Source organism: Notolepis coatsorum (assembly GCF_963971535.1).
Source record: "Notolepis coatsorum genome assembly, chromosome: 11".
Taxonomy (NCBI): domain Eukaryota; kingdom Metazoa; phylum Chordata; class Actinopteri; order Aulopiformes; family Paralepididae; genus Notolepis; species Notolepis coatsorum.
Window position 1 is genome coordinate 90315184 of NC_140175.1, and position 12299 is coordinate 90327482.

The window sequence follows — 12299 nt, forward strand, 5'->3', positions numbered from 1 at the left end:
CCAAGAACATGCAAATGGACCATATTAAAAAAATCTGTAAATGTGTATTCTACATGCTTATGGAATGAATGAGATACAAAAAAAATATTATAAAAAAAAAAAAAAAATTAATTAATTTAGAGTTAATTTTCATAACGCGATTATTTGCTGTGTAATTAATTAACGCAATAAACTAACAGCCCTAATTATTATATTAGTATAAAACGGTATCATTCCATAGATGATTCTATTATTGGTCGACTGATGGGTTTTTCAGTGGCCGATGCTGATACCAATATTTAGGGAGAATATTTATTTGTATATATAAGAAAAATAGGTTTATCTGATAAAGTACAACAATTTAAAGATGCATGGAAAACATAAACCTTTGGAGGAGGTTGACATCCTAAAGTATCCGCCATAGAGACAGAGCGCAATGTCATACTCTGAAAACCATTCCCACTGGAGGGGATTCTGCGCCGTTATATGCAACTAAGAGCTGAAACACTAACAAAATGCCTATAGCTAGCTAAAAACATGACATTTGAGCATGTCAAAGGATTATTTTACCACCATGCATCTACCAGAGAGGAAGGTATATTGACAAACAATATATTATCAAAATATCTAGGTTAGACACACCACAGGTGGGAGGAAAGGTAGTTTATGGCCAAAATAGAGTGCAGTTGAGCACTAAAATGACGATGGGGTTAACTGTTGGCAAGCTAATGTTGACAAGCTAATAATGGCTGTGTTAGCAAGCTAATATTATGTTAGCAAGCTAATGTTTGCAAGCTAATATTGGCTATGTGTTAGAAAGCTAGTATTATGTTAGCAAGCAAATGTTAGCTATGTGTTATAGACGGTTTAAGGCACTTGCAAACATACCGGTAATACTGTCTTACTCAAGGACACTTCGACACACTGCCGGGAGGAGCCGGAATTTAACCAGAAACCTTCTGATTACCAGACAACTGCTCTACGTCATGAGCCACTGTCACCCCACATTCCACCACAACACAAGTTGCATTGTACTGTCAAAGTGCTGCTGGCCCACGTCTTATTGCCTGTATCCACTTTTCTCTTCTTGAAGGCTTGGTTTTTAGGTTGGGAAGCTTGGTTCTGGGTTCTTAACCCTGTTGGTAGTGCATCCCACCACACATTTTTCTGTTGTTTGCTAGCAGCCCAAAATGACAAGGAATATGTATTTTCATTATACAGCACAAGTACAATAAAACATAAGTTTGGCATCCAACCAGAGTGCAAATTTAACTGTAAAGTGCAATAGTAATATACAATGTACAGGTGATTAAACTGGATATAAAATATATAGATTAGTACAACTGTGTAATAGTGCTAATGAGATGTATGTACAGAGTTGTAGTATCAATATGTACAGATACAGGTATAAACTATGGTAATAAGTCATACTGGCCAGCAGCATAACTAGTAAGAGTAGGTAAGTGATATGTACAGATATAGAATCTGCAGATATGACAGTGGGCGACAGTGGCTCAGGAGGTAGAGCGGTCATCTGGTAATCAGAAGGTTCTCTGTTCGAGTCCTGCTCCTCCCGGCAACGTGTCGAAGTATCCTTGAGCAAGACACTTAACTCCTAACTGCTCCTGGTGAGCAGGTCACCCACCTTGCATGGTTGCCTCCACCGCCGGTGTGTAAATTTGTGAGTGAATGTGAGGCATAAGTTGTAAAGCGCTTTGGATAAACGCTATATAAAATGCATGTATACAGACCGGTGTATGTGTGTATAAGAATAAGATGATCCTTTATTGATCCCCTTTATTGATATATATATATACACACTATATAGTAAGAATAGATAAATAAATATATATATATATGTTCTATACAGCATTACAGCAAAATTTTTGCGTGGAACTGTAAATGCTGGAACCACCTTGAACCTACTTGGAAGTCTAATTCACCCATACGTTATATGAATTACCTGCCAATAGTGTAGTCGATGCAAAACCATTAGCTTACTTGCAGAGTCCCGTGGAGTTCTGGCCTGGTTCTGAGCGAACCGGGAAGCTTCAGAAAGGCAGTGAACGGGGTCTGGAAACAAAAAGGTTTTAATCCACAACATGCAGACATAAGTCTTAACAATCAGAGAACGGCGGTCCTTACACATGTCTTGTGCTTCAGACCAACCTGGTGTCCTGGAACAAGCCCCAGTGGTTACGCAGTTGAAACTGGCCCGCTACAGTCCAAGTTGGGAACGTCTGCCAAAATCCATATTTCAAAAACATCCAATGTCGGCCCTATATCTGTCGACCACTACTTAATATGATACTATAAAGGATGATGATCATGATTCTATTTGAAAAGCATATTGTATACCTTTTAATTGGGAATGTTCTGTTGTGCATGTGTATAACCGTTGTTCTCGCGCCACAGGTTAAAACTAATAATGACTTGATTCCAAACAAACACTCACACTGGCAGTCGCTAACCCCGGGTCTCCCCCATGTCTGTGTGTTGCAGAGTAAGACTTTGCGGGAGGTTCGCCAGGCAGCGGGCGAAGGCGAGGTGCCGTCGGGGGGCGTGACCAGCAGACTTCAGGAGCCCCTCCCCCACCCCCGCGGGCCAGGGAAAACCAGCGCGGACTGGAGCTATTAAACCACAGGCTGGCAAAGTGGAGGAGGGCAAGGCATAGCAACGGACCTTAAACCTCCTCTTCCTACCACCCAGCCTGCCACCACATGACCCCCCCCCCCCCCCCCCCCCCCTCACCAATGTCTGAGCCTTCTACTCCCCCTCCCTCCCCACCTTAGCCCATGGTGATATGCCAGAGGGCACATAGGCTGGCAGGCATACTGTAATATCCCCCTTTTTGAACTGTCAAGACTGGACACTATTATTATTCCACACCACGTATAGAGATATATAAATATATATAAATATATACATATATACATAGACACAATAGTTTGGGACACTCTTCTAAGCAGAACTCTTCAAGGTCCTCTTTTATTTATTAACATTAATGTCCTTTTTGAGAGAAGAATAACGGTAGAGAGAGAGGGAGAAAAAATGATATTGACTTTTTTCTCTCATGCTCCAGATCAGAGGGGGGGGGGATGACCAACAATGACAGATAGTTCATTCTCCACCATTTTGCCAAACTATGTACACCCCCCTCCCCGTTGGACTGTAGCCCCAAAGACCAGACATACACTCAACACAAACAAAAATCTGTAAAGTGTTTTTAAACAAACAAAAAGAAAGAAAATGAAATGTAAAGGGGTACCTTTTTTTGTCCTTTTTTTTTCATTGACATTTTTGCTGGTAAATTGTGGAGTTTTAACGTTTTTTTTCTTTTTAATAATCTTGAAGCCTATTTGCTCAATTATTAAAGGACTCCTTTTATTCAATAAAAAAAATCCTTCAAACTCAAAAGGTGAGGACATTGTGTGTTGCACATAGGGAGAGCGAAGCAGAGAGCATCACTCTGAAAGGCCGCTCTTCTGGGGTACTGCGCACATGAACTGTGACAAAACTGCTTAGATCGGTAGGAAACGTTTGTCTTTTCTTTTTTAAACAAGGTGATGTTTTTTGCTTATCCGGTTCCGTTGCGCGCACTCTTTTCTCCTTATGTAAAGCTGAAGCAAAAAAAGAAAAGAAAAAAAAAGTTGGACATTTTTAGCTAAATCATGTTGTTGCCTCAATGGAAGCTTCACTGGCGTTGATACGGCGTGTGCATGTGACGTGCTGAACGTGTGTAAAATCCCCCCGGGCGCTCGCCTTAGTGGGGACCTAGCGACATTTCACTAAAGACTGAAGTCAAGTGGACATATTCTGCCACCAATGCGTGTGGTTTTTTTTATTATCACCCAAGCTGACTTTATTTTTTTTGCTTGTTCTGTAGTTTTGGGGGTGGAGGGGTAAGGGGCAACGGGGGTTGCGTTCACAGTTACTGAAAGGAGCCCTCAACTAGCTGATTGAAATGTTTGCTTTCTTCTTGCTTCATTTTGGTTGTAATGAGTTGTCTGTCAGATGAACATGTGATATAAGTGATGACTTTTCTATCCCTTGGCCTCGAGTGTTTGTTTTTTTGGCCTCCAGGGCTCTTGAAAGACCTTTCTCCGTTATTCCATTTGAATCCAGCTCGAGTTGAAAGGTGTGGAATTGTGAAAAAAAAAACATTAAATAAAAAAAAATAACGAAATCGGTCTCCACCATATGAATATTCAGCTTCTGGTCTCTGAGGTGGCACTAGCAATAAATGCAGCCTAATTATAATCACAATCGGGGTCCAAATATTTTTTTTGTTTTTTTTTTTTAAGTTCACAACAGACGCTGGGTTTAGCATTGCTTAATACATTTACTTACTATCTTTGCTTAGGATTTTTGTGAGCACTGCAGCTGCGATGGACGACGAAGGACTATTAAAGCGTTTGTTTTATTTGAAAATGTGAGGCTGTCGGCATCATTAGTGATTCTGATCTTTTATTATTATTAACACATTTTGAAACTATGCCAATGTCATAACTGGTTATAAATGTTACTGCTTACTATGATGCTTCATGATGATGCAACAAAATGTTTCCCTTCATCTTTTACGACAGTTTCACTGGTATATATATGTACATGCATTATGGAACTGTACAGTTGCCTTTTGTCAGTGAGGGAAGGCTTAAAAACGTGCTTGATTTAGATATTGTATCACTAATTAAAAAAATAATAATTTTAAAGGATTTAATGTTGAAATGGTCACTATGATGTGCTCACAAGGGTGGACTGCTTTCACATGTGGAGTGGCTTGTTGGGGCGCTGTGGGCGCTTCCTCCCCCTTTTTGCTGCAGAGGATCTTGGTGCTTTTGGGAGATTGGAGAGAGAGTACACTGAAAACGGCTTATGTACACCTGAGGAACTGCACTTTGGTGTCTGCCTGCTCTCAACTACTCATTCTACCAACACTGACATCTTGCCCTGTTTTCCTTTTTTCTTTTGTACTATTAAAATGCTTTTCCCCCCTTTTTTTCTTTTTGGACCAGTGTTCTCCGGAGCTGATCCAACAACAGTCTATTTATCCTCCTACCTGATGTTTATCCTTTCAGATATGTGGTCATTATTCGCCATTTCCTTGTTAAAAAAAGAGCTTATTGAGAGATAAAAAATAAAGCAGTTTTGCTTTTTCAAAAGCTGTTGTCCATAGCCTGCTTCTTTATCATATTCAAGGGATGCTGTTCAAGGTCTAGGAAGAAATGGTGTTAAAAGAAATGCTATTGAAATCTTCATTATCTGGGTGATTCTCTGGATCTGGTGCCCCAGGCTTACTTCAAAGATTTTCAAATAAAGTAAACCTTAAAATGCATTTTAAAGCCATAAATTAATAGATCCATGTGTCTTTGCATTATAATGCAAACTATATATTAAAACATTTATTTTAAAGAAATGGGTTGCTAAGGAGTAAATGACAACCATATTTGCATGTCCCCACTTACTTACTTTTTCATTGAATATAAAGCAATACAAATATTGCTACTAATGTCTTAACTAAAAATATATTGTTTATGAAAAAATACATGAATTATCTATGAAATTGCATTATTTACACATGTCCCAACATGCCATTTAGCATTCCCATTTTTTATTACTATCATTTCATTGTTTTTATTGTCGGGCTCAACATTTCAATTCTGTTGTATGAACAATGATGGTAAACAATAGTGTTGCAAAATATAACAATTTCACGATTTCCTAATGTCATGTGGTGGTGCTAAATGTCTTTGCTAAATATGGACTGATGGCTACAATTAGCTAAAAACTTCAACCCGTCACAATTTGTATTGGTATATTTATAGATTCCATGCCTGAGATGGGGAAATGTATTTCTCAAATGTCTGACTAGTCCATTATCACATCATTCACATGTAGTGATCAGAAATACAATAATTTTAGGTATTTGTTTTCCAACAATGGTATGACTCAAAAGGCACACGTCTCAGATAATCACACACAATCGCAAAAAAGCTGGAGAGCACAGAATGGCGTCAGAATGATCAAATTCTTCACATTCTTGCCAGACAAAGGGGCCTGCCGAGACCGAGGACTGTTCTGAAGAGGTGTACACAGTACTGTACAGTACAGAGGGACAGGACGGCCACTCCACCGGAGGACTCATTGATCAGAAAACGTCTACTCGCTGTTAAAAGTCAGGTAAATCTTTTATATCGGACTTTTCGTCGCAGTGGAAGGTATTGATGGGATGGAGGTACCAACAACACGTTGATGTGATTCGTGACGAGTTTCTCAAGTTTCTTTATTAGTTGTCATACAAAAATACAGAATACTTGTATAGGAATAGCTTCTTTCTGTTTTGAAGACTCGGGTTTTAGCGTCCTATTGCTGTCTGTGACAAACAATTGGTAAATTATATAAATAACAGTGTTCTAAAACTTTAGAAGACTGACGAAAGCAAGAGCGCTCGAGCCTAGAAGTGGAGTTTACGCCTGATTCCTGATGCGCGCAGAGTCATTAACATAATGCAAAGAGATTCGTTGCTACCTACACGGCTTCAGGTGTTTAATGATTGTTATGATCAGCATACACTTTGGGTTATCATAAACACTGAAATGGACATTGACGGGGTTCTCGTCCACGTCAGACTGTGCGCGCGCACCAAGGAGACAAAAGGGAACATAATTCTGGTCAGAACAGACTACATTATATTAGCATTTGTTAGATGCTAGCGATCTAAACGATCAGTCCATGCCAAAACTGGCTATGTAGGACTCACATTCACAGCCATGCTGTTTTGGCTAAATGACATTCAGCCGTTTTCGTTTGAAACATATTTTAGTCAGGGGAGTGCCGTGTTTTGCTCCTTAGATCCCGGTTGTACTTTTCTTAGCCCCGCGGGTAGGGGAGTAGGGGCCAACTCAGTCAGGTGACACATCGGCTATCGCTGATGGGCTCGAACACGGTATATTTATGAACAAGAAACCCGCGTTGCATGGAGCTCAAACATTAAAAGTGGCCTACCTAGGGCAGTCGTAAGTCCATGCATTTACAATAAGCCTTCTAATTTGTGCATATATTTCAGATAACCTATTAGTCAGGGAAATATAAAGAAATCGTGGAATAAATTCCTTACCAAGAAATGTCTTCACCAATGTGTTTGTAAAGGTGTCTAATAACACATATACAAAGATTTAAATTCAACTCTCATAGGAAAACCTGTGACAGCTGCTGAAATTTGGAGTACCCGGCCGGAACCTTATCTGTGAAAAATGTCAAATGTTTATTTGAGCCTTAACTAAGCACCGTGTGAGGTGTCAAACTAGGGTTTTTTCATGATTCTTAATTGATTGTGTTGAAGTTATATGTTATGTATGATTGCATGTAACTGTCTAACTGTTTCCACAAGAGGGCGCTATAGGCGTAGCTATTGTAGCTGACGCCAGGTGAGAAGTATAAAAGGAGATGTTACCTCCCCCTTCACTCTCTTCCTCATCGCTCTCACAAGAGAAGGACTCATGTGAAATAAACCACGCAAAAAGCTAAAGAGAAACCTTGTCGTCATGAACACATTATTGTCGCTCCATAGCTGACTCTGTCAACAGATTGCAAACATTTATTTTGTACTGAAACCACTCCTTGGTGGAAAAACGGCCATGCCCACTTTTACATGTAAATTAAAAAGTAGCTTTATTTGTTTATTTCAATATCTCGAATATTAAGTTAGAAAACAATACTTATCCACAATGTCAAATGATTTATGAGTCAAGGTCTGAGTCTTCTCCAGACTCTACACCATCAGGAATACAATTATTGCATGTACAGTAATGCCTTTACAATTTCCACATGCTGAGATACACTTGACACCATTCTTCTTGCAATTAATTGTAATTGTAATCTCCATTACAATTACAGCCATGGGGTCTAGTGTTGGAACTGGCTCATAACCATGAACCATCCATCCATAGTCACTGGGGTCCAAAGACATGCTCTGCAGCAGCATCCAGTCCCGGGTTTGGAGATATAGGCACGGAGAGAATGCTGTGCAGCTGCACCTGTCTGTTGGAGGTAGAGTCTCCGGTTTGTTCAGCCCGGCCGCCGCCTTCCGTGAGAACATTTTGTATCGTATTTCACTCAAAGTAGTACCTGGTGCGTGGTAAATGTGGCGGAAAATCGCAATCCCAACCCTGGTCACCGTGTCCTTAGTAGCATGTATGTCGAGGAAGATGACCATGTGTTCATCAATGTCCCCTGTACAAAACCATGTAGAGAAGCCATCCGCCATCAACTACCGGGCTGGACCAGGGCTGGTTAGTAAGGTCAAGTGGATCGGTCAACTCCTTCAGACTGGTCTTGGAAAAGCCTGCCTTGTTCGCCGTGTTCATTTTCTGGTCTTTGTTACTGAACAAGGACAAGGGGAAGGGCGTCAGCTCATACTCTAAGCTCGTCTCGATTGTCATATCCCGTTGGGAGAAAATGATCAGTCAGTTGAACAACTTGAGTGAGTTTAGGTGAATCTTCTTCTCATTGACCTTGTGAATCTTTCTGAGTAATGAACCTCACCTCCATGGTCAATGTTACTGTCCATCCAGCTTTATCTGCATCTCCCTCCCTACTTCAGCCGCTCTTTCAGAATTGAAAAATTGCATCATCTGCAGTGCTTGTGAATCCTGTTGAGAAGGACACAAGCAACTGCTTGTCTGGGTTGTGCTCGAAGGGGTTGTTCTCCTCGTACAATTTGATGGCAAGTTCAATTGCTTCAGCATCTCACTTCATCCGTGTTTTGGCAAGGTCTTTGTGGAGTGGACCATGTTTCTTGACGCCTTCCTCCATGCGCTTGTAATGTTGACATCAGAGAAGTGTCTGAGAGTCTGCATCCAGCACTTGTGGCCAGCTAGCTAACAAGTAAGATAATTTGATGATAGTACACACCCTATATATTATTTATATATGCATATTATCAATGTAGTGACATGACATTTTCCAGTTATAAAAAATATCAGATGTAAAATCTTCTTGTAGTATCTTGCTGACTGGTGAATATTGTTATTTGATATGTGTGGAGTCTATTGTGTCTGTCCATGATCCACACAGGGGAGGGTTGGAAATGGCTTGAGCATGTCTGACACCTACCACTCACTTGCTGCAAATGCCAACCAACTGCAACAGTTACTGTAAGGGCCGAATAGATGTAAATGTGTAATGGATTTATGTGACCATGGGGTGGCGCTTCTGTTATATAAGCGCCAGGTACACTGGGTGAAGTTAGGAGTTTGACCCGGAAAGGGCAATGGTTTTTGACCGCAGGTCACAGGTCGCATTTTTGTATGCAATTAGTTATTATATAAAGTATTATCTATCTGTTTATGGAGCCCAATATATCCTGTTTGCACAGTGAAGCAAAATAAATATATCGTTTTCCAAGAAGAGCAGCCTGCATCCGATCGTATCATTGGAACACTGACACACAGCGAACTGACGGTTTGGTATCAGACCCAACAAATATAACAGCGTGTCAGCCAGGTCCATCTACGGGATAACATTTCTCAGTAGCTCCGTATAAGACGGGAGCTCCTTTAATAGTTACCAGTAAACAATGAGTAGTTACCATGGCAAGTGGTACACTGGTTGACGAAACATGGCTTGGTTTCAAAACCAAATTCTCAGCAATACTAAACGACATGGCCCCCCTAAGAACCACCAGGGTAAAAAATCGCGCTGAGCCGTGGATGCACTCCGAAATACTGGCCGCTATGAAAACCAGAGACAAAAAATGCTCTGAGTTTCGTAAAAGTCAGTCAAAGCTTACTAAAAGCACGAGCAGTGAACTCCAAGCCCACGTGACTGAACTCAAACTAGAAAGAAACAGACTAAGAAACGACGTAAACTCCATGATCAAAACTGCAAAAAAGAATTTCATCAATGACAAAACTGAGGAAAACAAAAACAAACCACGTGAACTTTGGAAATTACTCAATAATCAACTAGGATGCAGTAAAAAACTTAAAACCAGATTCTCAAACATAAACATAAAAACGGACAACACGCTCATCACAGACAAGCTGGATGTAGCCAATTACTTAAACATTTTCTTCACAAACATAGCCACAACACTGGTAAACAAACTACCCTCCCACTCAGGGCTTTATGGGGTAGAACACATAGTAGCTTACTACAAAAACCTAGGGGTCCGCAAGGACGACTTCAAGCTGGAAATGGTAACAACAGATGAGGTACTCAATAAACTGAGCGCCCTCCAACCTAACAAGGCCACTGGCCATGACAACATCCCCTCCAAATTCCTCAGAGACTCAGCAGCCGCCATCACACCAATCATCACACACATAATAAACCTCTCCATAAAACAGGGACACGTCCCCAAGGACTTCAAAATTGCGAGGGTGACCCCTCTGCACAAAAAGGGCAGCAAATTAGACCCAGGCAACTACCGCCCTGTTTCTATTCTCACCTCCATCTCGAAAGTCATGGAAAAAATTGTCTACGAACAGGTCGAAAAGTACCTAGCGGAAAAAAATCTAATCTACGAATTCCAATCTGGCTTCAGAACATCCCACTCCACTGACACATGCCTTCTCTATTTGAATGACCACATCAAACAAGAGGTGGACGCAGGCAAATACTGCGGCATGGTCATGCTGGACCTACAAAAGGCCTTTGACACGGTCAATCACTCCATTCTGATTGACAAGCTAAAAGCAATTGGTTTTGATAGTCTATCAGTGAGCTGGATGCAATCCTACCTTGAGGGGAGGGAACAGATGGTGGAGGTAAACGGTACCCTATCCCCCCCCCTCACAGTGAGCTGTGGTGTTCCACAAGGAAGCATACTAGGACCGCTACTGTTCCTAATTTATGCAAATGACATGTCGTCAGCTTGTGACTGCAACTTGTTCCTGTTTGCGGACGACTCAGCCCTGCTGGTCTCTGACAAGAACAAGTTACAGGTTGAAAAAACCCTCAGCTCGGAACTAGGCAGAATCTGCATATGGCTCGCTGATAACAAACTATCATTACACATGGGCAAAACAGAGTCCATTCTCTTCGGTTCAAATAACAAACTCAGCAAGACCGACGGCTTCTCAGTTACAGTGGGTGACAATATTGTCACAAGGAAAGATGAAATTACCTACCTGGGTTCCATCCTAGAGGCTAATCTCTCCTGTGACAAAATGGCATCCAATGTAATAAAAAAAGTCAACCAACGAACTCGATTCTTGTACCGGATCTCCTCTCTGGTAAACAAGAACACCCTGAAGACTCTGGCAGGAGCACTCATTCAGGGGTACTACGACTATGCTTGCACCTCATGGTACCAAAGCACCTCAAAGGCGCTAAAAACAAAATTACAAACATCTCAAAACAAACTGGTCAGACTACTGCTTGACCTTACTCCTAGAACCCACCTCACCCCTGCCCACTTTGACAACCTAGGATGGCTTAGAGTAGACGACAGAGTACAACAACTTGCAATGGGCCTGGTCTACAAGATACACTACACGACCAAGGTACCCATGTACATGTCAAAATACTTCCCAAAGGTCAGTGAATACCACGATCACAACACCAGAGGGAGCTCCACAAATCATGTTAAACCCAGATTCGGCTCAAATAAGGGACTAAACACGTTTCGCAATTATGCCACATCAATGTGGAACGCCCTACCCAAAGCTGTAAAGGAATGTGGATCACTACCCACTTTCAAAACCTCTCTCAAGGGACACCTACGGGAGACTGCAATTCAACACTGGCCCCTGTAAATATCCTAACCCAACCCCCTCCAATGTACAGTAATTTACCTAGTATGGTTTTGTCAATAGTTCAATGTACAATTGTGTTTGTTTGTACAGTGTCTCCTCCCCCCCCCCCCTCAATGTACAGTGTTACTTGTTTATACAGTGTGCCCCCCGCCCCCCCCCCCCCCCCCCAACCACCTCCAATGTAAATTACCCAGTATGGTTGTCAATATCCCAATGTACCCAACTCCCCCCACCCAACCTCCTCCAATGTACAGTTTCTACGTCAAATGTATATACTCCCTTTTCTTGACTCCTTCTGTATCACAAACAGTACTGTATTTGCAAATCTGGTATGTCATAAATGTATAGATGTAGCAGTACTGACTATCTGTATGTCATGTATGTCATATATGTCTATATGAATTGAAAATGGGGGACCCTGATGGAAACAAGACAAACGTCTTTCTCAGGTCTGCATCCCCTTAACAATTGTATGTATTGAGCCGTACTGTATTGTACCCATTCTGCAATCTGTTAAATAAAGTTTTCATTCATTCATTCATTCAAGTACGTGAATAAACG

The 12299-nt window shown here is 41.3% G+C and overlaps 2 protein-coding genes across 11 annotated transcripts in view; both read left to right on the plus strand.

Annotated features, from left to right (window-relative positions):
* Nucleotides 1–4206, plus strand: part of prrc2b (proline-rich coiled-coil 2B) — a 98839-nt gene extending 94633 nt beyond the window's left edge. For 5 of the 10 annotated variants that reach the window (XM_084325271.1, XM_084325275.1, XM_084325276.1 and 2 more), the window contains exon 31: nt 2482–4206. In XM_084325271.1, the coding sequence (XP_084181397.1) occupies nt 2482–2616 (135 nt within the window). In that variant the 3' untranslated portion in view covers nt 2617–4206. The remainder of the gene's footprint in view (nt 1–2481) is intronic. The other 5 variants (XM_084325277.1, XM_084325279.1, XM_084325272.1 and 2 more) reach the window with 2 other exon arrangements.
* Nucleotides 4207–6033: 1827 nt separating this feature from the next.
* The window catches only part of LOC311236598 (uncharacterized protein), a 30356-nt gene continuing 24090 nt past the window's right edge, over nt 6034–12299 (plus strand). Inside the window, exon 1 of the mRNA XM_084324289.1 lies at nt 6034–6159. The gene's annotated coding sequence lies outside the window, so the exon portion shown is untranslated. The remainder of the gene's footprint in view (nt 6160–12299) is intronic.